This window comes from Aethalodelphis obliquidens, unplaced genomic scaffold (genome assembly GCF_003676395.1).
Source record: "Aethalodelphis obliquidens isolate GAN/ISIS:26980383/991018 unplaced genomic scaffold, ASM367639v1 scaffold115, whole genome shotgun sequence".
In the NCBI taxonomy this organism is placed as follows: Eukaryota; Metazoa; Chordata; class Mammalia; order Artiodactyla; family Delphinidae; genus Aethalodelphis; species Aethalodelphis obliquidens.
This window is the reverse complement of record NW_020838059.1, coordinates 2,277,589-2,302,839: the sequence shown is the minus strand read 5'-3', so window position 1 is coordinate 2,302,839 and position 25,251 is coordinate 2,277,589. Positions and strand designations below refer to the sequence as shown.

Below are 25,251 nucleotides of genomic sequence, written 5' to 3'. Positions count from 1 at the left end.
GACAGCATCATTTTGTATAGCTCTATAAACATGAACCAGAGATCGATAATCATCTAATATTTTTTCATAAATAATGTTGATAGTTTTTTAACCATTTCTTTATATTCTTCTGAAAAATACAGATTTCATCCAAGTGATCTGCAACTAAAATTTGTGATCTGGTGAACTCCAGCACAATTGATTTTACTAATCTTGTAACAATATCAGTAACATTGGCTTTTGCTTTACATGGGTTTTCGGCAGCCAGGACATTATGTGAGAATACATGAAGGATTTTGCATAAAAGCTCAGAAATTACTTCCTCCAAAAAGATGGCTGAATTCACAATGAAAGATAATTCTCTTTGTTTAGGATCTATTGCTCTCTGTTGATAAGTTTGATCCACTGTACCTGAAGGAAGAGTTTTATCTCCAGATAAGAATGACTCAAGATGGGGGCTTCCCTGGTGGCGCAGTGGTTGAGAGTCCGCCTGCCGATGTGGGGGACACGGGTTCGTGTCCCGGTCCGGGAAGATCCCACATGCTGCAGAGCGGCTGGGCCCGTGAGCCATGGCCACTGGGCCTGTGCGTCCGGAGCCTGTGCTCCGCAACGGGAGAGGCCACAGCAGTGAGAGGCCCGCGTACCGCAAGAAAAAAGAATGACTCAAGATGATGGTTAAATATCTCCCTTATATAACTTGCTATTTTTGTAACAGGTATATTACTTATGCCTTTTTTATCTTTTGAAAGAGACTGGTATAGATTTGAATTAGAAATGTCATTATAAATGGCATCAACCATAGCCTGGATATCTTTTCTGAAATCACATTTTGTTTTTCACTTCCATCTTTAATAATGCATGTTGCATGTTTAGAAATTATTGACATGATCTCATCAATCATTCTCACAACTGTGTTGCTGAAGTGTGACTGCGAAAGGCATGGGTCTTCTGCACTGCAGTTCAATGGACATATCTGAGATAAAACCCGAGTGACTATATTTTCCAAATGTGTATATGATAATATGGTGGTATATATTGTACAAGTCTGTCTTCGGAGTCTTGATTTACTGATCGCATAATGAACTCTCTTTATCAAAACATCAGCATTGAGTTTTGAGTATGATTTAAAAGGCAGCTTTGCTATGAAATGTGGAGGAATTCGGAAATCAAAAACTTCAGCCAGGATAATTTTAGTTACCCTCTCCGCCAGTGTCTTGGTGTCACCGAGAAGGTCTTTATTAGGTTCCAGTTCACATTCTTGTAAAACTTTGCCATATGCCGTGTCAATAATTTTTATCACTATGTCTCTATCTACTAGGGGCAAGCACAATTGTTCCTTAGCATTTTCTAGGATGCTAACTTGAACTTTTGAGAATTCTTCCATTATCAAATATATGAGTTTTCCAGCTGTTTCCAACAGTTCTTTTTCTGAATCTCTTAGTGATTTTGTTTGCACAATACCTAATACCCTGTGGAATATTTTGCTTAAAACCCCAGAGATCACATCTTCCAAAAAGGCTGAGGAGTAAACACTGGCAAAAAAACATTGCCTTCTTCTCATACTATCAAAGTATGCATATGATGAGGGAAATGACAACTTTCCATACACAAATGGATGAAGATGTTGTTGACAGATATTTTTAATGATAAAACCTGCTATTCTATCAATAAGAACATTGTCACTGCTTGTGTTATCGTGCTCAACTGCTTCTTGAGACCCAGAGTTTTGCAAGATATTTCTGAATGTGGAATCAACGAGACGCTGAGCATCATCCTTTGAATAAACAGATTCGGTTTCATCTTCATCTTTTGAAAATCGAATTTCACTTTGGGAAATTTTCATCCTAATATCACTGATTAACTTTGAAGAGATTTCGCTGTGATTAATTCCTGATCTATCTTGGAGTTTCACTGTATAGAACCATGTTAGATGAAGAAGGAAAGATTCTAGATAATAATACTCTGATTAAGTCTTCTAAAAATGTGTATGGCAGCAAGGTGTTATATGGAGATAAATGCTGGCTTGGCTGGGTAGGTTCAGTGATGCCACTAAAGATGTTCTAAATAATGTTTTCTGCTGTTAAAGTAGCATAGGAAGAAGCCGACAAATCCCCAGAAAACAGTGGATGAAAAGATAATCAGAAATATCTGCCATGATTAAATTGGTAATGTTTTCCACAAAAATATCACTGTCTTTGAGTTCTTTATTATCAACCTCAGGGGCCAGCCCATGCTGTTTCAGAACATTTTCATAAACTGGATTGACAAGTTCATCCACAGTGTCTGTATCTACAGTGGGGAATGGCTGCTCTTGGTCATCATGAAGAATGCAGATTTTAGCTTTGTTAAAATGGTTGTTTATTGAGTTTACTATTTTTTGGGTCACTTTATCCAAATCACACTCAGTGTTATATTTTGGATCGAAGAGCTTTGCAAATAGTCTGGCAACAATTTCTTCTACAAATGCATTAGGATAAAAGTCCATACCTAGTGGGGTTTCCCTGGTGGCGCAGTGGTTGAGAATCTGCCTGCCAATGCAGGGGACATGGGTTCGAGCCCTGGTCTGGGAGGATCCCACATGCCGTGGAGCACCTAGGCCCGTGAGCCACAACTACTGAGCCTGCGCGTCTGGAGCCTGTGCTCCGCAACAAGAGAGGCCGCGATAGTGAGAGGCCTGCACACCGCGATGAAGAGTGGCCCCCTCTTGCCGCAACTAGAGAAAGCCCTCGCACAGAAACCAAGACCCAACACAGACAAAAATAAATAAATAAATATTAAAGGCAAAGAAGAAAGGGGAAACTGTAGATAGAGTAAGGATCTAGTTTTAAAAAAAAATTTAAAAAAAAAAGTCCATACCTAGTGATGATGGCTTCTGGGGTCTGTGTGACCCTGTGACTTCACTGAGAACCTCTTTAACCATATTTGGTATTTCATCCAATAGAGTCGTTGAATGAGGTAAGCCCTCTTCACACAAAAAGGGTTGAAGATGATTTTCAATAATCTCTTGAATAATAAGACTGGCCATTCGGTCAACCATTATTAGGCTTTGGCTTTCTATACTTTTCTGTATTGATGCAATCAAGCCAGACATCTGCAAAATATTATTATAAACAGACTCCAGCATATTTTGAAGGGTTTTTTCTGTATATAGATATTGACAATCGTATTTAGTGAGCCAAATCTTATGCTTTGAAATGGCTAACAAAACCTTATTTATTATATAGGTGGCCATCTCATTAAAATCCAAAGTCATTAAGTATTTCTTTCCCAAGCATGAAGCCTCGCTGGGTGGAGGAATGAGCTGAGATAATAGTCTTCTGATGACATCTTCTAAAAATGCGTGTGTTAGGATGGTAGTATAGCCTGTTGAATGTTAGGATGGTAGTATAGCCTGTTGAATGTTGACCTTGGTAATTAAGTTCACTCAGGTTGTTTTGAAGTTTCTGTAGTATATTTTCAGCTTTGAGAGGGTAATATGAATTAGGCATGAGCTTTCCAACAAAGCACAGTGGGAGTTGGTAGTCTATACTCTCTTTCAATATGCCATTAGTTATCTGTTCTGCTACTGACGTGGCAGCATGTGCCAGATGATTGCCACAGGTAACTTGAAATGCATAGTCCCACAATACATCATTATAAACAGAGTCAACAATCTTACTAACAGTTTCTTTATAGATTGGTGGAAAACATATCCTTTCTTCAACATCCTGTAAAACAGTGACTTGAGCATTATTAAACTCATTCACCACAGAGTTGACATCTAATATGTTCATCTCGTTGAGCTGGGCTTCAGTGATATTTACATTTTTGCCCTGCACCGAGGTGGTGAGATTAAGAAAAATGTCTGCAATTATTTCCTCCAGAAACGTGGCAGAGTACACTCCTGTGTTCATGCCTCCTGGATATCACATGTTAAGAAAGGCTGTTGCATTCAATTCCTTTTTACCTGGTCTTCGAAGAGGAGGTAGAGAAGGGAATTTTCCTGAAAATTGCTTACGGAATGGGGTTTGCATTTTGGAATGAATCACCCTGTCAGAGGCTTGCTGTCATAACTCATGAATCTCACAAAGTCTTTACCCTGTCCTGATTCTTTTAATTCTGGCCTTTTTGCTTTTGGGAAACTAGGAGGTCTCTCTCTTGTCCTATATGCTAAATGCTTGTTTCTAAGTGGTAGACTTCTGGGAGGTTGCTGTATACTGCATGACAATTTTTCCATTAAGGATTTTACCAAGCTATGGGAAATAATACTAAGCATAGATTCTTGATCTATTTCTGCCAGATTTTCCAAAAGGTCTGATATGTCATATCCTTCAACTGGTAAGCCATAGTCCATTGTTCCCCTGCAATAATCCTCTACATTTTGAAGTATGTTGAACAGTTGACATTCTGTTGATATTTCATCAGAAAGAGGACCATCTGTAAGGAAGTTGTTGGTTGTGCATTCTTCCAAGAGTATTCTAATAAGTTTCTCACACACAACATTCAGAAGAAAAGCTGATTTGGGGGAGAGCCCTAGGTTATTTCTAGGAATTCTATGACATTGCTGGTTATTTGAAGATAGGAACATTTCTCTTGCTATTTTACCAGAATCTGTATCACAATTTGGGCATTCATCTGGCAAAAACAAATTGAAAACAATATTGAAAATTTTGTTGACTACTTCTTTGAATTCATGAGTTCTTAGGCTGCCAACCAGAATGTCTAACTTACATGCTAGAGAATTTAGTTTATTTTTCTGTGCTAGTTGATTAATTTGGTGAGTAGGAGCTGATTTCCAATCTCTGGCACCTATCTGTCTTTTCATAGTTTTGGTTTTGTTGCAAATGGGAAAACTATGGCTTTTAGGTGTGGACGGTGATTTGTTTCTTCCTTTGCTGTCAAGGTGATGATTTATTCCTATTTCTTTGGACAGAACATGGGTTACTCCTATTAAGAGATCCTGAAAGAGATCGCTGAAGTCAGCCACAGCTGGTTTTGGGCAATAAATATATTTTGCTTTTACAGAAACCACTTGTGTAACGTCTGCCTTTAAAATGTCACTATTTAAAAGGCTTCGGATAATGATTTCAGAAATGCTTAAAGCAAGTCCTCTGATAGAACTTGACCGACTCTCAAACACTTGGGAATGAACTAAAATAACCTTGCTAAAAGTTGCATCTTGGTTTTCCAGTGATTTCTGTATTGTTGCACCATCTTTGGTGCAATCAGAAATGCTTGAAATTATATAGGAAATAACCAATTCAGTGAGATGTTCACAAAGTTAATTAAGTGAAGAATCACTGTTTATGCTTCTTAGAGGCTGTTTTGATTTGTATTTTTTGCTTAACAGCATGGAAATAATAGGCACTTTTTCATCAAGAGGACCTTGAAACAGAAAACATTGGTATTATTAACATGCATTAAGGAAAAATGTTGACCATTCAAAATACTGGCAATATTTTACATATGAATTTCACTTTGGGTATACCTCACTCAAGAAATAGGAAAAACTAGTCAAGAAAGGAACTGGGTTTTCTTCAAATCTCTGTTTCCCACCTGTGGAATCTTTACTTCTGCTGGGCAGCCCATTTAGAATTCAAATCTCTAATTGCTGGTTTCTTCCTTGGATAGCTATGTTGCTTTAAGAAGCTGAAATCCTGGAGCAGAGAAATGATTTCTAGCTTTTAGTGTTACAAGGCCCTAGAGTGATTCCAGTGATATCTAGAGGTCTCATATAATTCTTGAAAACATTTTTGGCTCTTCAGCTAATTATCCCATTTGGGACTAAATAGTATATAATAAATAGAACAGAATGAAACTGCTGATGTTTGACATATAAAAATGGCTATTTCATATGGTTCAACCCAATATATGCATGTAAGCATTCATAGAAAGGGAGTGCAGATATCATACTCGTAAGCATGGGTTTAGAGTATTATACCTAAAAAGGATTTAGGTCAGAACACTGGAACATGAACAGAACAAGAAGTTTAACGCCACTGTTCTTATAAACTATCATCAATAATTGTAAAGACTTTAACTGTATACCTCAAAAAGAAGTTGGATCATTACAGTCAATTAACTAGGCATGAGGTCTGACTATAATGTAAGAAGTCTTTTTTTAAAGAACTTTAAAAAAACCCTCTTGGAACTTCTGTTTGGGAATTGCCTTTAGAGCAGTTGTATGTCCCAAGCAAAACATCATTTCATAGCCATACCTCATGCCCAACCAAAATATCCCACCTTAAATTATGCCCATTTAATCTCATCTGTAGATAGGGAAAACTGAAAAACACTCCTCCATATAAAAATTATGTAAATGGGTAACATTTTTTCTTTTATCATACTGACCAGTTGAAAACACACAAGTAAATAAACAGCCACCCCAAATCTAAGGCTATTTTCAGAGAAGCAGTGAATGTAGCTTCTTGCGTGTGAGGTTTAAAAATAAAACTCTTAAAATTATCAATGACTTTTTTTTCCCTAAAATGATGCCAACTCTTTATAAGTCAGTCCTCACTCACCTCTGGTTTCGAAGTTCTTGAAATGTGTGACCACAGATATAGTAACATATCTTGCTACTAGATGGATTTCATGTGGTCCCAGTTCCTGATCTGCAAAAGCAATGACCTCAGCCTCTTCGAGAGTTGCTATTTTCTCTAACTTTGGGTACTTATTTTTCCACTTTTCCAGTAAAGTGTAATCTTCTCCACTTGCCACAAAGCTTTTGTTTTCTTCTTCAATTTCATAGCTGTTTCTTTTCCCCCATATTTTAAGCAAGCTTTTCGCATCCTTTTGTTCTTCACACATTACAGAGAAAGGCCTTTCCTTTGATACAAAAAATGGCTTCATAGTTTTCATACTTTCGTTAGTGTGTGGGGTTTGACTTGAAAGGCCATAACTCAACAGCATGGTATTGACAGTATTTTCTTCAGCTAAACATATTTTGAGTGGAGAAATGGTTGTCTGTATTTGGTTTGGATTAACAACTGGTTTGGGGGGATCATAGTGAAGCATTCTTTGATTTTTACCTTCTCCCATTTCTCTGAAGGACATGGGGTGCTCTAGTGCTGCTTGTGCAGAGTCACTAGATTTCTGAGATGGCTTTTGTAAGACAGTGCCTTCGAGGAGAGAGCAGTATCCTTTCACAGCTTGATCAAAATGGCTGAAGACTTGAGCTTCACTTCTAGAAGATGATGGTTTAAGGTCAGATTCGAGCCCTTCCATTGGCTCTGTGGTTTTAGTTGAATTTCCTGCAGAGTATCTGACATCTGAAGGTATATTTGAGGAAGTCTTGTCCTTTATTTTCATATCTTTCTCTGAATAAGGCAAGGCAGGGATTTGTGGAGGATCATCCCGGAAGCTAATTCCCTTTGACTTTGAAGTGGACATTCTCATTCCAGTTGCAAATCTGGACCAATTAGCAGTGCAGGCATTTTTAGCTCCTTGGAGCAGATTTTCCTTTGGGTGGCTTTGGCTCATCAGCTCATAGAAATAAGTGCACTGGTCCATCAGTGTGCTGATGATCTGACTTGCTACAATGTTTTCTTCAAACATGCTAATTGAAGATGGTTCCTCATGGCATTTTTCTTTGTCTAGTTTGTTCTTAATTATACTAAGCATGTCATTGACAGTATTAACAGTATAAGTAAGCAATTCTGAGTGGAATGAGTAAAGCTGTTGAAGGGTATTCTGTATGTTTTCCTGGGAAATCGTACTACTTGATTTAGATTCATCAGGAAATTTATTCAGTGTTTGTAACTTGGGCAATATTATTTTCATTAATGGTTTCCTTTGCACAGCAAAAAAGTTTTCAATAGGTGTTCTCACAATTTCGGAAAAAGCATATGTAGAGACATGTTTAAACTGTAGGTCTACAAATGACTCTAAGGTGTTCAGAACCCCTTCCAAGATCTCTTGAGCAATTTATCTCTTGAGCAAATATAACTTTGTGTTATAACATGGTACATAATTGAGATTGTTTGTTCTCAAGGAACTACGTTTACTTGTAGCAGCAGTTTCTTTCTTGCTTTCTAGGGTTTCTTTACTATCTGTTGTGAACATCTGAGTCAAGAAGCACAACTCTAATTTTTCGAATAGTTTTTCAACAATTTCCTGGCCAAATGTATTAATTTGTGTTTGGGAATCCTCAACTCTAGAAGCAGCTCTTTTAAAATTATGGTGCCTGCTTTCACAAGGCTCAAGAACTGACAAACTTAAAAGTGAAACAGATTGTTCTAATTCTTTTGCTTTCATTGAAATTTCATTCAAAGCAGCCTCAGCTATCGTCGATAGCTTATATTTTTCGTTATCCACGTCACTTGGTTCTGTTTGCCATTTATCAAACATTTGTTTAAAAATATTTTCTTTAGGAAAGATTTTTTTCTAGTTGTGAAGAAACATTCTCCGAAGAGAAATGGGCTTCTGGATTTGCAAAAGAGATTGTACTAAAATATCCCTGTGAAAGTTTGAGATCATCTGAGTATGAGCCTTTTATTGGATGGGCCAAATTATTCTTTGTAGCGTATAATCCTTGCAAAACTGCATCAACTATTTCACTTGCTATCTCAATTTGATCAGAAGGTAAAGTATTTACATTTACCATTGCTCTATTTTGCCTCACCTCTTGAAATTCATTCACAGTTGTTTCCAGAATATTACTTACTATATCCCTGGAATACACTTTTACCTCCACAGTGGGGAGTTTTGCTCTCACTGAGAGATTTTTGGCATCCCCTGTGGATAGCAGGCCTGGTAGCCCCATGGAAGTCTTGGACTGGTTGCCTCTTAGAGTCTTCTCTCTAAGACCTAACTTGGTTTTGCTTTTGGCTTTAGCTCCACCAGGTCCTAGCTGTGGCTTTGTTCCAAATTTAGCCAAAGAGGTAACTTTTGATTTTGTTTTAAAATTTGTTTTAAAACTTGCCTTAGGGCTGCCCTTGGGGCTAGCTTTAGAACTGCATGGCCTCAGATATCGAATTTCATCAGATTGACCTTTAAGGGATGAACTCTCTTCTAGATTCAGCAAAGCAAAATCTGTGTTCTTTTTGAGAACCTTTTGGACCAATTGTTCACCCAGTCGCAATGGAGAAAATTGCAATACAATATTTTCCAATGAAGTGACACTTCCAATACCTGTGTAAGGATAAACTTGCGGTATCACAGGTTCAGGGGGAACACTTCTTTTTTCTGCTTGTTTCAATTCTCTAAAGCACGATGGATTCATCATCAGTTCTTCATTGCCAGATGCTTCCAATTCTCCCCTGGTCTCACTGTTTTCATATAAAGATGTCATAATTATTGAGAACATTTTTCTGAAAACACTTTCAACTATGTCATTTGCGACACTGTTTATATGTGACTGGAAAGCTTTTTTGTGTGCTGATGTTTTAATTTTAGAATCAGATGTAAAGTGGGGGAGTTCATTAAATGGAGGCCAATGGTCTGTATCTTCCATTACCCTTTGATATACCTTCTTTAAAATATCCTTAACTACACTTAACAAAGAAGTTATTTTTTCCTGTCCATATTCTCCATTTCTAAATATTTCTTCCAAAGTCCTTCTTTGGTTTTCTCCTTCTGATATAATTTGGTTTTGATCTGAGCATTTTGAAAAGAGAGGCAGTTCAGTGTTGTCTTCCATTTTTCTTTGACCAGGCAATATTTCATTTTGTACAGTTAGTTGTGTAAAAAGACCAGGGTCCTGCTTTGAGTAAAAGCTACTTGCCTTTAAAGATATTTTATCATGTAAACTCTTTAAGATGTTGTTGACAGTTTCACTTGCAATGATGTTTTCTTGGAATGAAGTATTGTTTTGATATGTATACATCTTTTGGATTTCTAGGTATATGTCATTTTTTATGTGTCAAAATGGTACTGGCGGGCTTCCCTGGTGGCGCAGTGGTTGGGAGTCCGCCTGCCGATGCAGGGGACGCGGGTTCGTGCCCCGGTCCGGGAGGATCCCGCATGCCGCGGAGCGGCTGGGCCCGTGAGCCATGGCCGCTGAGCCTGCGCCTCTGGAGCCTGTGCTCTGCAATGGGAGAGGCCACAACAGTGAGAGGCCCGCGTAATGCAAAAAAAAAAAAAAAAAAAATGGTTCTGGCGATTATGTCAGCATATTCCTTAAGACTAGCTTGTGATACATGAATTGCAGGTCCCATGTTTTTCTCTGAAATTAGCAAATATGTAATTTGTGACTTGTTGACTGAGAACGGTTTTAGCTGTTGATATTTTCAGGATATTCATATCTAATGGCATTTGGTTTGATTCAAGAAATACGCTGTCATCTTGTTTACAGTTTGTAAATTCTGATCCAACGTATGGTTTTTCTCTAGTCTCCGTATGAGGAATAAGTAGCAAATCTATTCTTTCTGTGGCAAAAGATTTTAATCTATTCAAAATAGTTTTAGTAATGAAATGAGCATTTTCCTCACATGGCTCAGGAGCAGATTTCTTGGCATCTTGTTTCTTTCTTTCTTTTTTTTAAAAAAATTTTATTTTATTATTATTTTTTGGCTGTGTTGGGTCTTCACTGCTGCACGCGGTCTTTCTCTAGTTGTGGCGAGCAGGGGCTGCTCTTCCGTGCGGTGCGCGGGCTTCTCATTGCAGTGGCTTCTCTTGTTGCGGAGCACGGGCTTTAGGTGCCCGGGCTTCGGTAGTTGTGGCACGCAGGCTCTAGAGCGCAAGCTCAGTAGTTGTGGCACATTGGCTTAGTTCCTCTGCGGCATGTGGGATCTTCCCCGACCAGGGCTCGAACCCATGTCCCCTGCATTGGCAGGCGGATTCTTAACCACTGCGCCACCAGGGAAGTCCGGCATCTTGTTTCTTAAGTACAGCTGTCTGATTATCATCAGAATAAGCTGATTTCAGCTGTACATCTCTTTCATTTCTCGCAAATGGAAATCTCTCCCTTTTCCTTTCATTCATTGAGTCTATAACAGGAGATTGTTGACCTCTGCTATGGGAAATGCGTCAGAAAATATCAGAGGCAGTCTTGGAGAAATAGAATCCTTTGCATTTACTGCAAGCATGATAGCAGAAGTGAGATTTTGAAGAACAATATCCACCATACATTGGAAATCATAGCAACATACTCCTTAGGAACTAAAAGCCTAAGAATAGCCTTATTTGCATACTCGGGGTCCCTTTCAGAGTTTGTTTCTAAATGTCTCCCACTTACATTACACTTAAGAGTGGATACAGCAAATGGGAGATTATTCTCATCTATTGTTTCCTCACAGATGTCAATTAAGATACCTTCAATGGTATCTAGTATTTGACATTGAAGTTTTTCCCGATAATCACTTTTATTGAACAGCTTTTCAACAATATCTTCTGGCCGACCTGGATCAGTCTCTCTGTCAAATATATTCTTTTCATATTTGCCTTTAGTAGACACAATATCTAACATTGTGTTAACAACCTGACTTGGAATACTTTCAGAAGCCACAACATTATGAGTTAAGAATGGAGTTTTTATTTCTTTATCTAACTTACGTTTGATTCCTTGTAAAATTTGTGTAGCCACTTCTGTTGCATATATATTTAATTTAGAGGCACTCAGTTGACATATTGAGGTGGTCTTTCCTGATTTATTATGATCCACTGAGCAACAAGAAAATTGGTCATCAGAATATGAATCTTTGGTTGATAAGCATGGTTGGCTTGAAGCAGTCTCATCCTGCTGTAAAGGTAAAGCCATTGGAACTGTGAAATTGATAAGAGGACAAAGAGGGCTTTTACTTTGGTACTAGCAAATGTTTCTAAATTTGTTAATACTGACTGTATAATATCTTCAACTACATTTATTTTGGTCAGTTTACCAATATTGAGTGTGGACTGAAGTGTACATGGATTTCTGTCCAGTATGGTAGAATAAACAGGGGACTTTCCTCCACTGGTATGTTCAGTAAAAGAGATATTTGCTGGAAAGGTGATAGTATTATACCTATTTTAATTTTCATTTCTATCTGTCATAGCAGCAGAATAAAGTTTTTGAAATATGGTTCTAACAATATTATCTGCAACAATGGTTACATCCGCTTCAGACACTAAAGGGCCCATTGTTTTATCCAGGGGTTGAACAGATGTTTGAGCAAGTGGCTCATCACCAGCATGAGGAATGTCACATAAATGGGACTGGGGAAGAGGAAGCACATTTGGTTGATCAATTAAATCATTCTGAAAAATTTCATTCAAAATATTTCTTATAATGGGCACGACTGGGGACTTTTGTAGCTCTTTGAGTTCTACTTCAAATTTTTTTAATGTTCTTTCGAGTTCCTGTTGCTTAAGAGAATCTGATTTAGTTTCTTCTTCTGTTGGTCTTTCCTCTTCAGCACTTTCTTTCTGTTTCTGCAGGGTCTTCTAGATATGACTCTGGGTCAGCTCCTCCAGGAAGAAAATTTCCATAGGTTGGCCTGTATCTATAATTTTCAATGCCTCTCTCTTCTGGTTCAGTTTCATTAAAGATATCTGGAGAAATTGCATCCAAAATGAAATTGACTAAGTTCTTAAGTGTTTGTTTCTCTTGTAGTGGCTTGCTTATACATGTTTCCAAATCTGGCAAGCTCACGTTTAATTCAGTTTGAATGGCTTTCAAAATAGTACTTGACACTTTCTTTGCATGCATGTATAAAGTCGACTGCAATCGTTTTTTCACGTGTGTTAGCACAAATGTTGGTATTTTCACTTTCCCAGTATGTCCTGCTGTTCTTTTTATTTCCACTGATTATAGCGTCCAGAGTTTCTAAATTTCCATTGGCAAACCCTTCCAATTTAGCAAAAACCATTTTAAGGATATCTGAAGCCATGATTTTCAGTTTATTTAGATGCTTTTCTTTTGTGGTTCCTGTTTTGGGGGCAGTAGTTTTTCCCTTTTTGTTAGTCACCTCTTGGCTACCTGGCCAGGTCACATTGGGCACCATGCTGAAGATTATGTCAGAGCCTCTGCTCATTTCCTCAAGAAGCAAAGCAAATGACAGGCTGTCAGTGTCAATATACTCTGAGATAGCTTTAAATTCTGAATTTTTGAAAATGCAATCTATCTCAACACCACATAATTTTGAAACAATACCTTGTAGAATTGTATGAGAAATTAGCTTAAGATTGGACTGCAATGTACTGGTTGTTCTCAACTTCTCATTGATCCTCTCTGTATTTTGCTCATCAGGTAGGGGAGACTGTGGATGGTCTCCTATGAGCTTGCATAACATGTCATATAAGGTATCTCCAATTCTATCTAACACTTGCAATCTAGTACATTGGTGAACTTCCTCCTGCATGTGCTGGCAATGAGAAGGCAAAAGTTTTTGTTGATCAATGCCACCAGTTCCATATGAGATTTTAGACCTTAGTTTATCTGAAGGGAGTAAAATATTGCCTTTATCTGTGTTTCCACTTAACACCTCACAAATGCAAGTTGCTAATGAACTTGTCATAATGTCATTACTTAGCTTTGTGACAACAGAGTCTAATTCATTTTCAGTGTCAGTGAAAAATCCTCTACCTCTAAAATTCTTGGGAGGGCTACCCCTGCTAAGATTTAGATTTTTCTTATTGTATTGTAGTTCTTCCTGGATAGCATCCAAAACAATTTTTATCACTTTAATTGTGTAAACACTAAGGTGAGATCAAGACAAAGATTTCTTGTCAGGCGCAGGCTTTGAATGGGCAGCATGGCTTTCTGGTTTGAAGCGGTTTTGTAATTTTGGACAAACAAATGAGTTCAACTTCTTAAAAATCGTGTTAATGATCTTATCATTAATGTGATCTACAGGTTCAGATGTCGAGCCACTTGCTCCAGATTCTAACCAGGTATGTTTTGTAGAGTCTACACCAAGTGCAGATAAAAATTTCTTCTGTTTACTGTCAAACCATGTTGCTAATGGCTCTTTATTTGGTACGTCAGTATTATCTAGAGAAGTTTGATGTACTGATGAAGAATGTCCGATAATGTGACTAGAAGCCATGTGAAGTATTTTTAATACAGCATCTATAATATCTTGAGCTACCGTATGGATTTCTGACACAGAGAACATCTGGTCCATCCATTCTTGATGTGACAGATCTTGTGGTTTTCCTGAGGTAAGAAGTGAAGCCTCTCTACCATTTTTATAGTCTAAGTGTTCAGAGAGCCCAGAGGATATATCTTTGAGCATCTGTGCTAAAATACTTCTAACTATATTTTCTAAAGCTTTCTGTATTTGATACGTTTCATCTTGGCTGAAAAGTAAAATGTCTTTATTCACACCAGGCTTGTCCTTAAAAAGGTCCTTATTTTTAAAAGTTGGAAGGTCAGTATTTAATCCCTGATCGTGAAATACTACTTTGTCTTGATAAGCAGTCTTTGTAGGTAAGTTCATGTTGCTTTTGTGTTTAAAACCAGCATTTTCCTTTGTTAACCAGTGATCAGGAACCTGTTCTTGTAATTTTGCTTTTTCATCTTTGATAGATGAAATCAATACATTTTCTACAATTTTGTCTATTTCTTCATTTTTGTCTTCAGAGTAAAGGACCATACCAGGAACATTAATAGGTGGAAATAGGCACACATACCTAGGAGCATTAGTTACTCTAGTGCTGGTGAGTCTGTTGTCTTCTTCAGTGCCAGAAGGACTGCTCATTCTGGAGTGTCTACTCTTTTGGACATCTGTTTTCACTGGTGTCTGATGTAGCTGAGCCAAGATATCATCAAGTAGCTGAAGGATGATCACTGTTTCTTCAGTTGCAATGAGCCTTTCATTATTAAGTCCAATTTGTATATAGCCTAGTATAGTGCTGATTGCTTCCTCTATATAACCAACCAGAGAGGACTGGGAAAAAATATTTGACACTGAATTTTGTATTTCTTCCTTGCCAATCAAATTGGCAGCATCAGGTTCAACACTGGATTTCCTTTTGCTGGCTCTTTGAAGGAATGTATATGTTCGATCTTCCCTGTGTTGCTGATAAGCCAATTCAGTTGTGATTTCAAGATGAAAAAGTTCACTTTGCTTAGAAAATGCAAGAGCCGTCAGCTTTTCTAAAATCGCATGAACCATATTCTCTGCAATATCATTCATGTTTTCCAAAGCATAGGGCAGTGAAGCTTTTGAAGTTTTTTCTTTTGGAGAAATGAAATGTTCTCCACTGACTAAGTTTGATTTAAAGTGAACGGATACATTTTCTTGTGAAAATTCCTCGGTACATTTTTTCTCAACTGCAGACTGTAGCTTCTCAAGCACATTTTCCATAATTTCAGCAGCTGCTGAGGAAATATCAACACTGGAGAGCAAGTCTCCTTTGTCAGTGTCAGTTTGGTCAACGAAAGCTTCGGCCGTAACAAAGGAAAGGGTGGGGATGATCTGGGTTAATTCAGACACCATTTCATGAAAAATGTTTTCTAAAATCAACTCAGTTTCCTTTTTTAGGTGATATTTAAAGTTAAGTAAAACATCATTTAACTCCTGCATCTCATTTACAGCTTTTGCTTTTTCATCAGGAGACAGTGGGCGTTCTAAGCCATCTGTTTCAGTGGTAGCATCTTTACATTTCCTTGTGCCTGTTTCAATCAGTGCAACAAGGTGACTATTGGATTTACAGGTTTTAAGCTTGGGGGGTTCAGATTTCTCATTATATTTAGGTTCGGGGGTTTTAGGTTTCTTTTCTGAGTGTTCTTTCCTATGATATATTCTTTCTACATCTGTTCTTTCTTTATGGGCAGAAGATGATTTTGACGGTGCCACTGGTTGCCCTATTGATTTGTCAGCTGCCTCTGCACAGGGCTCTGCCTGAACCATCTATCTTACTTGTTTCATATAGAAATGTTTCACGGCATATGCTACAGCAATTCTCACTATCAGAAGAGAGGGTAGAGTCATCAGGCATTGGGTATATAATATTTCGTGACCTTTCTTCATATTTTGTGATGGCTGGATATAATACACTAGTCACTGCAGCCACAACGCAGGTCATTATATTTTGAATTATACTGTTCAATTCTTCAGAAGTTATCTGGAAAGGAGGTGAGCGGGGATACAAGGGAAATCACATATGAATTTACTCTATTTTAGGGACAGGGACTAACCTTTAATTCCTTTTATCAAACAATGCATAGCTACAATCCAGCCACGGTGTATAGAGAGAACATAGGAAATCTATTTAGAACACCAGATTAGTTTCAAGTTGGTTTATTCTCTGTGGCTGTGATCTATTTTTTGAATAAGATTTTCTTTGATTCAAAATCCCTTGGACCCTATACTTGTGCTCCTAAGTGTATAGTTATACCACCACCTAGATTGTCTAATTGTTGAATATATTGTGTAGTGTTAAATACATTGCACCCTTAAAGCTGTCTGTCCATTTTATCTTTGTTTCAAAAATCTGAACATAGGGCTAGCATATACTTGAGCTCATTGTTGGTGAAATTTAAATGTTAATAAAATAGTACACCCATTAAAATAAAATAAAGCAGAAAAAACCCCCCAAATCCCTTGGAACTATAAAAGTTTATTGCTGAGGATAAATGGCTTCCTGGTTAAAAAAAAAAACAGCCAAGTGGGTGTCTAGGCTCGTAGAAAACAAATGCCCTGGCAAGAAGTAAGACTGTGTTTATGACCCAAGCAATATTTCTTAAAAATACAAACCAGGTTACCTCTAACAAACTATTTCATGAAACATATTTGCAGTTCAAACATTTATGTGCCTTTGTGGATATAGCCTCCTTTTACTTAGGCATCCGTTTAGCTAGGAGATGAGGGTAAAAAATGAAGCCCCATAGTGGAGGGATCAGCCTGTGGGTTCTGTGGCTGGCCTATTGCTGCCTTCCTCTGTCAATTGACTGTGTTTATATATGCAAACGACTACAGCTAGTTGTTAAAGTTTAATCAATGGGCAACGGTTAGCACTGATGATTTAAGGGAAATGAACAGGCTTAGGTCCAACGAAAGATTATCAGTGCAAACTCTCTTGGATTGGGAGGCAGAGGACAGCTCAAGAAATAAAGAAACACATTAATTTCGGAAGGAAAGAAGGTTGAGCCAGAACTCGTACTCAAAGGGCCAGAAGGCCAAGCAGTGGAGGGAAGTTGGGGCTCTTTTAGTATGAGCTGAAGTAGAAACCCAGGGACCAGACTTGAATGGCCATTTCCTCATGGTTAATTATGCTCACTATTACAGCTTAGACTGGACCAGGGGCAGATGCAAAGTACACCTGCCAAACTCTATAACTGTTTATGTATGTGTACTTATTGCAGATATATTTTGGGATCATAAAAATCCTTTTGCCTATAATAAAACAGTATTCTTTTTAAAGTTGTTATCCTCAAGACAGCCAGACCAGGAGTGTGAACCTTCCACAGGAACTCTACTTTTCAAGGCTGTGGCTACAAGTCAGTGGCAGCAAAGGCTGGATGCCTGGCATTTTAGCTGTGCATTGTTTGATATCCTGGCATTTGGGCACCCGATTCCCTATAATGTTGTTGTTGCCTCAGAATTATCTCCAAAGGTAGCCCCAGATTGTTCAGGTTTAGGCCAACAATCAAAGTTAACACCTTGCCGTATGTAGCATATTCTCTCCTGACCCATTAGAGAAGGTTTGAGGGACGCTTCAAGGAAAAGCTGTTTTATTCGAGTCCATTTCCCAAATCTCCTAATGCATTTTTTATTGTGATAAAATACACATAACATAAAATTTACCATTTTAAAGTGTATAGTTCAGCAGCATTAGGTACATTGACAATGTTGCACAAACATCACTACTATCTAGCTCTCGTAATGTATTTTTTTTCACCTATTGTGCAGACCAGAAAATGGCTACTGAGTTTGAAAAACATAGTTTGAAATGACAGCATATGGTTGAAAAAGACTTGTTTTACTTATGTAAAATGTCCTAAATCAAACACTTCTAAGAATAATGTTTAAACATTAATAAGTAAGTTACTCACCTTCTTGGTCTAAATTGATCTAAATCCGTTCCAATACATATGAGCTAAGAATTTCAATATATATTATTTTCTTATCACCAGAGATAATGTACAGCAGACCTACATTACTACTCTTAGGGTAGCTGAGAAGAAGCATGTCCAACTTTGACATATAAAATTGGAACATTCATCAAGTTTTTAATGAAGCGAAATGCGATAAGTAGAATCTGATTATTCAGCTCATTTTCATTATACTATTAAACCAAGAAATATCGTTTTGGTGCCAGTATGTCTCAGCCTTTGTGTTTGTTGCACATTCTATGAATTGATCAGGTGTATGTTTGAAAGAGTGTGTGAGTGTGCTACTCCCCTGAACCCCTTTCTTGTTCATGATTCCTCTGTCTAGCCCCAGAGTTGGGGCTTATCAAATTTACCCTCTTCTCTGCCAGGCCCAAGTTGCAGCTCTCTTGTGACCAGGTCCCTTCTTTTGATGGAGTAGCTATCGTAAGACTCTTCTTACTCCCAGGAGAATTAAGAGACAGATCTAGGCATCCTGGCTCACCTGCCTGAGGGGCAGGATGCTCAGCCCTGAGCCAGATCTGCAGCGGTCTGCAAAGGTATTTCCCTTAATGTCTTCCCATTATGGAGTGGGTTTGTGGTATTTGATGCTTTCCCCGTGATGATTAAACCTCCTAAGCCTCCCCCAATCTACCCTCCTGAGCCCCCTGGGCAAAAGGCCAATAACAGTAACTTTGTACCCCCCTTAACAATAACTCTTTTAACAATAATTTTGGACCTCTGCAAAACTCAAGATTAACTGAGAGTGAAAGGCAAGGAAGAGAAAACGGCAAAGAGGGAAACTGACTAATATCAGCAGATGATTTTGCTGGTTGTCTGATTCACAGATTTTTCTCTAATAACATATTAGAAAATATAGTTAATTGCTTTATCAGTGAGTTTCATCGTACATACTTTTTCTTGACAGTGATTTTGATGGTAGTCTTGTTGCCTGAAAAAGTAAAAAGAGATTGATTTTATTTCTTATGGTTAATAATTTATGTAACTTTCCTCCAAATTCCTAATCATTGAATCAGATTACCCGCTTTGTGCTTGGGAGTTTTTTTTTCCTCCCCAGCAATTCACAGAGAAGAATAAGCTTTATTTTTTTATCTAACCTTCCTATTTAGCCTCTTATTTAGAAATTGGCCCCTGGGTATAGGACATGCTCTATTAATTACTCAGAGGAGTAGAATAATTGCTGCATAAAGAGTAGAATAATAGGTGCTGAGTAAACTAACACCTATCTGATATTACCACTGTTGATCCACCTTAGCCATGTTTGTTCTGTAGTGAGTTGAGAAGAGCATGGATGGGGTTGGCGAGAGAGGGGATGGGCTAGTCCTTTCTGCCTGTCCTGCTTGATCAGAGCTTTCTGATAATTTACTTTCTACCCACCTCCTCAAAATTCCTCATCTCCTCTCCTTGCCCCACAGTAGGAGAAGATCTATGGATGATCCACTGACAATGATAGATTAAAATAACGGGTTTCAGATCATATGTAATACCAAATTAGATGGAGCCCTTTTCTAGGTATCACAATATTCTATTCTGTGTTCTAATCAGAATTATTTGTTATGACCTACTACATGGAACCAAAATTATATTTTACTAAATTGTAGCAAGAGAACAACAAAATCATGTAAATTATAGAATAATAATAAAAAGTTTTTAAAAATCAAGGCCTAAGGCTAATTATGATTTACTTTCATATTTTTCTGCCTCCATGGATCCCTTGCCTCTCTTCTTCTTGACCTTCTTAAAGGAAACATGGTGCTTCTATTTTCATTTTTACTTGTCCTGCCTTTATGTTATCAAATTTACTTTTTCCTCCAAGGCCTAACAATTTAATTTTGAGACATACAGTCAGACTGTGAAATTACAACCTAAATCCTAGCAGGAAAAGGTCTCAGTTAGGGTTAGGCATCAATAGCCCATCCACAGACTAATACCTTTTTGCAATATAGAACCTAGAACATGAATGCTCACATCAGTGACATAATTCCTATCCTTTGGCTTCATTCATTTTTCTAAGACCCAGTTTCTTAGGCCAACTCCAGCACAATTTCTTTTTTGTAGATCCTTGGCAATCCAATGCACCCAGATTCTTTTTTTCTGCTCTCCCTATCTTATACCACAGGCAGCAAGTGGAGTCCTGTGTATGTTTCTACTTCTCCCCACAGACTTTCTGTCCCAAAGGCATGCATTTAGATAAAAGGAAATAGCACAGAACTAAGAACAAATCTAATCATATAGATCAGAAAAGCCTTATATAAGACCACTAGAAACTAGTTGTAATATTGGATACAAATCTGCAATTTGCAATGAATTATCAGTTTCTCTTTGGAGTCAATTGAGCAGAAACATGCAAATGAACTCACTGTTATGTTGGAAAGTTCCACAACAATTCTAGGAGTGCTATAATATTCCATCCACTTTTCCCTAGTCTTAGGTGGTTTTCCCTAATAGGTTGATGCTACTAAAGCGTCTAAGGTTTAGGTCATTTGTACTGCCAACTCTCTACTTCTTAAATAAAGAGGGCAGTGATATTAATGATAATTAGTTTAGAAGCCCCAAAGATAAGGCACAGTTTTTCACCGTTTAACTTGTTATGTCATAAAACTATAAATATAACCTTTCTCTTCCTAACCTTCTCCTCCATACAACCTCACTTTAGTCCAAAAGATAACTGGCCAAGCACCCCTTGAAGATTAATGTGACAAGACTGAATTTTAGTCTGTCTGCCTAATCCTTCTGAATATCTAAGTTTTAATGTAACTGGTGGTCCTCTACTGGTACCTCAGGCCCACAGCTTTGGAGTGATGTCTCATACCTCCTGATCATACATACATGTAGTCCATTCTATTGCCAAATCCATTTACTCATTCCAGTGGTTGAATGGGATTTAAAAGCAGCACCTCTGTATCCTAACATCAGTGGTCCAATCGGATAAGCCAAAAACTGGGGTAGTTCCATGGGTGGCCCTCCCTTTGCCTAACATTTTATCCACTGTCCTGCCCTCAATTCACTCTCTGGTATTGCTCATGTCTCCCTGTCTTTTCTCCTCGTGCTTTGTGAAGCACAAATGAGGTCAGGGGCAGTGCTTTATTCATCTTGGTATCTGTCTAATAACCAGCACTATACTTTGAACATAGTAGGTTCTCAAGAAAGTTTGGTAAATAAATTTCCATTTAACATATTTTAGCTCTATGTGTACAAATGAAGGCCACTGTGCAGGCTACAAATCATTAATGGACTTCTGCAGAGAAGAAGTGTCTGTCTTCAATTTGTCGTATATGATGCTATCAGGGGTGTTCAGCAAAGTTACTGATTTGATAATATTACATCTCTCCTCAAAACCTTAGACTGTCACTCAGTGAGTGAAATACACACTTCTGAGCACAGTCTTCAGGGCAACAGACTCACTGCCTTCTTTACTCTGTTTCTCCTCTCATCTTCTATCCCAATCATCAGAACATACTCAGTATCTAAATGCAAAGCTTAATAATTACAACTGTTTACCACATCGCTATCTTATCACATTTGCTTCCTCCTGTCCTGACTTCTTTGGTTCCTAATTCTATTTTATTAAGCTTACTGTGTATGTCCTTTACGTTAGCATTAGAAAAAACAGAGAACCAAGGAGTTGGAGGAAGAGAAGAGAGAGGAGGTAAATGGTGGAACAGACATGATGCGTCCACAGTTGAGTCTTGGGAAGCAAAGAGCTGCATCAGAACAAGAGGACTAAGCCAAAGGCCTTGAACCTGGGTTCTTTTCTGTAAGGTAAAGGAATGTGACGTGGGTGCAATGGGCAGAGCCATACCAGATGTGTTGTAGCTAGGTTTTCTTGTGCTGTGTCCTGGAATTGTCCTAGGTATAGCTAAAGGTATTTTAACCCTGTGTATTTGAAAAGAATGGGAGAGAATCTCCAGGTCATATACAGAGTTCTTCATCTTAGCTGATTTTTTTTAATTTATTTTTTTATTTTTTAACATCTTTATTGGAGTATAATTGCTTTACAATGGTATGTTAGTTTCAGCTTCACAACAAAATGAATCAGTTATATATATACATATATTCCCATATCTCTTCCCGCTTGCGTCTCCCTCCCTCCCACCCTCCCTATCCCACCCCTCCAGGCGGTCACAAAGCACCGAGCTGATCTCCCTGTGCTATGCGGCTGCTTCCCACTAGCTATCTACCTTATGTTTGGTAGTGTATATATGTCCATGCCTCTTTATCGCTTTGTCACCGTTTACACTTCCCCCTCCCCATAGCCTCAAGTCCATTCTCTAGTAAGTCTGTGTCTTTATTCCTGTTTCACCCCTAGGTTTTTCATGACATTTTTTTTTTAAATTCCATATATATGTGTTAGCATACGGTATTTGTCTCTCTCTTTCTGACTTACTTCACTCTGTATGACAGACTCTAGGTCTATCCACCTCATTACAAATAGCTCAATTTCGTCTCTTTTTATGGCTGAGTAATATTCCATTGTATATATGTACCACATCTTCTTTATCCATTCATCCGATGATGGACACTTAGGTTGTTTCCATCTCTGGGCTATTGTAAATAGAGCTGCAATGAACATTTTGGTACATGACTCTTTTTGAATTATGGTTTTCTCAGGGTATATGCCCAGTAGTGGGATTGCTGGGTCATATGGTAGTTCTATTTGTAGCTTTTTAAGGAACCTCCATACTGTTCTCCACAGTGGCTGTATCAATTTACATTCCCACCAACAGTGTAAGAGGGTTCCCTTTTCTCCACACCCTCTCCAGCATTTATTGTTTCTAGATTTTTTGATGATAGCCATTCTGACTGGTGTGAGATGATATCTCATTGTAGTTTTGATTTGCATTTCTCTCATGATTAGTGATGTTGAGCATTCTCTCATGTGTTTGTTGGCACTCTGTATATCTTCTTTGGAGAAATGTCTATTTAGGTCTTCTGCCCATTTTTGGATTGGGTTGTTTGTTTTTTTGTTATTAAGCTGCATGAGCTGCTTATAAATTTTGGAGATCAATCCTTTGTCAGTTGCTTCATTTGCAAATATTTTCTCCCATTCTGAGGGTTGTCTTTTGGTCTTCTTTATGGTTTCCTTTGCTGCGCAAAAGCTTTTAAGTTTCATTAGGTCCCATTTGTTTACTCTTGTTTTTATTTCCATTACTCTAGGAGGTGGGTCAGAAAGAATCTTGCTGTGATTTATGTCATAGAGTGTTCTGCCTATGTTTTCCTCTAAGAGTTTGATAGTTTCTGGCCTTACATTTAGGTCTTTAATCCATTTTGAGCTTATTTTTGTGTATGGTGTTAGGGAGTGATCTAACTTCATACTTTTACATGTAGCTGTCCAGTTTTCCCAGCACCACTTATTGAATAGGCTGTCCTTTCTCCACGGTACATTTCTGCCTCCTTTGTCAAAGATAAGGTGACCATATGTGCGTGGGTTTATCTCTGGGCTTTCTATCCTGTTCCATTGATCTATCTTTCTGTTTTTGTGCCAGTACCATACCGTTTTGATAACTGTAGCTTTGTAGTATAGTCTGAAGTCTGGGAGCCTGATTCCTCCAGTTCCTTCTTTCGTTCTCAAGATTGCTTTGGCTATTCGGGGTCTTTTGTGTTTCCATACAAATTGCAAAATTTTTTGTTCTAGTTCTGTGAAAAATGCCAGTGGTAGTTTGATAGGGATTGCATTGAATCTATAGATTGCTTTCGGTAGTAGAGTCATTTTCACAATGTTGATTCTTCCAATCCAAGAACATGGTATATCTCTCCATCTATTTGTATCATCTTTAATTTCTTTCATCAGTGTCTTATAATTTTCTGCATACAGGTCTTTTGTCTCCTTAGGTAGGTTTATTCCTAGATATTTTATTCTTTTTGTTGCAATGGTAAATGGGAGTGTTTTCTTGATTTCACTTTCAGATTTTTCATCATTAGTATATAGGAATGCCAGAGATTTCTGTGCATTAATTTTGTATCCTGCCACTTTACCAAATTCATTGATTAGCTCTAGTAGTTTTCTGGTAGCATCTTTAGGGTTCTCTATGTATAGGATCATGTCATCTGCAAACAGTGACAGCTTTACTTCTTCTTTTCCGATTTGGATTCCTTTTATTTCCTTTTCTTCTCTGATTGCTGTGGCTAAAACTTCCAAAACTATGTTGAATAAGAGTGGTGAGAGTGGGCAACCTTGTCTTGTTCCTGATCTTAGTGGAAATGCTTTCAGTTTTTCGCCATTGAGGATGATGTTTGCTGTGGGCTTGTCATATATGGCCTTTATTATGTTGAGGAAAGTTCCCTCTATGCCTACTTTCTGCAGGGTTTTTATCATAAATGGGTGTTGAATTTTGTCAAAAGCTTTCTCTGCATCTATTGAGATGATCATATGGTTTTTCTCCTTCAGTTTGTTAATATGGTTTATCACATTGATAGATTTGCGTATATTGAAGAATCCTTGCATTCCTGGAATAAACCCCACTTGATCATGGTGTATGATCCTTTTAATGTGCTGTTGGATTCTATTTGCTAGTATTTTGTTGAGGATTTTTGCATCTATGTTCATCAGTGATATTGGCCTGTAGTTTTCTTTCTTTGTGACATCCTTGTCTGGTTTTGGTATCAAGGTGATGGTGGCCTCGTAGAAGGAGTTTGGGAGTGTTCCTCCCTCTGCTATATTTTGGAAGAGTTTGAGAAGGATAGGTGTTAGCTCTTCTCTAAATGTTTGATAGAATTCGCCTGTGAAGCCATCTGGTCCTGGGCTTTTCTTTGTTGGAAGATTTTTAATCACAGTTTCAATTTCAGTGCTTGTGATTGGTCTGTTCATATTTTCTATTTCTTCCTGATTCAGTCTTGGCAGGTTGTGCATTTCTAAGAATTTGTCCATTTCTTCCAGATTGTCCATTTTATTGGCATAGAGTTGCTTGTAGTAATCTCTCATGATCTCTTTTATTTCTGCAGTGTCAGTTGTTACCTCTCCTTTTTCATTTCTAATTCTATTGATTTGAGTCTTCTCCCTTTTTTTCTTGATGAGTCTGGCTAGTGGTTTATCTATTTTGTTTATCTTCTCAAAGAACCAGCTTTTAGTTTTATTGATCTTTGCTATTGTTTCCTTCATTTCTTTTTCATTTATTTCTGATCTGATTTTTATGATTTCTTTCCTTCTGCTAGCTTTCGGGTTTTTTTGTTCTTCTTTCTCTAATTGCTTGAGGTGCAAGGTTAGGTTGTTTATTCGAGATGTTTCCTGCTTCTTAAGGTGGGCTTGTAGTGCTATAAACTTCCCCCTTAGAACTGCTTTTGCTGCATCCCACAGGTTTTGGGTCGTTGTGTCTCCA

General features: G+C 37.9%; 1 protein-coding gene across 1 annotated transcript in view; it reads right to left on the bottom strand.

Moving 5' to 3' along the window:
- The window catches only part of LOC113615325 (fibrous sheath-interacting protein 2-like), a 28,879-nt gene extending 9,685 nt beyond the window's left edge, over positions 1-19,194 (bottom strand). Inside the window, 24 exon segments of the mRNA XM_027097549.1 lie at positions 3-83; positions 86-127; positions 130-437; positions 643-796; positions 799-1,883; positions 1,885-2,110; positions 2,113-2,480; positions 2,850-3,360; positions 3,395-4,009; positions 4,012-5,343; positions 6,483-8,340; positions 8,342-8,904; positions 8,950-9,818; positions 10,039-10,115; positions 10,117-10,422; positions 10,771-10,902; positions 10,905-11,026; positions 11,029-11,682; positions 11,685-12,295; positions 12,297-12,598; positions 12,600-15,737; positions 15,739-15,948; positions 18,830-18,866; positions 19,172-19,194. Of these exon segments, the coding sequence (XP_026953350.1) occupies positions 3-83; positions 86-127; positions 130-437; positions 643-796; positions 799-1,883; positions 1,885-2,110; positions 2,113-2,480; positions 2,850-3,360; positions 3,395-4,009; positions 4,012-5,343; positions 6,483-8,340; positions 8,342-8,904; positions 8,950-9,818; positions 10,039-10,115; positions 10,117-10,422; positions 10,771-10,902; positions 10,905-11,026; positions 11,029-11,682; positions 11,685-12,295; positions 12,297-12,598; positions 12,600-15,737; positions 15,739-15,948; positions 18,830-18,866; positions 19,172-19,194 (13,624 nt within the window).
- Between the last annotated feature and the right edge of the window lie 6,057 nt (positions 19,195-25,251).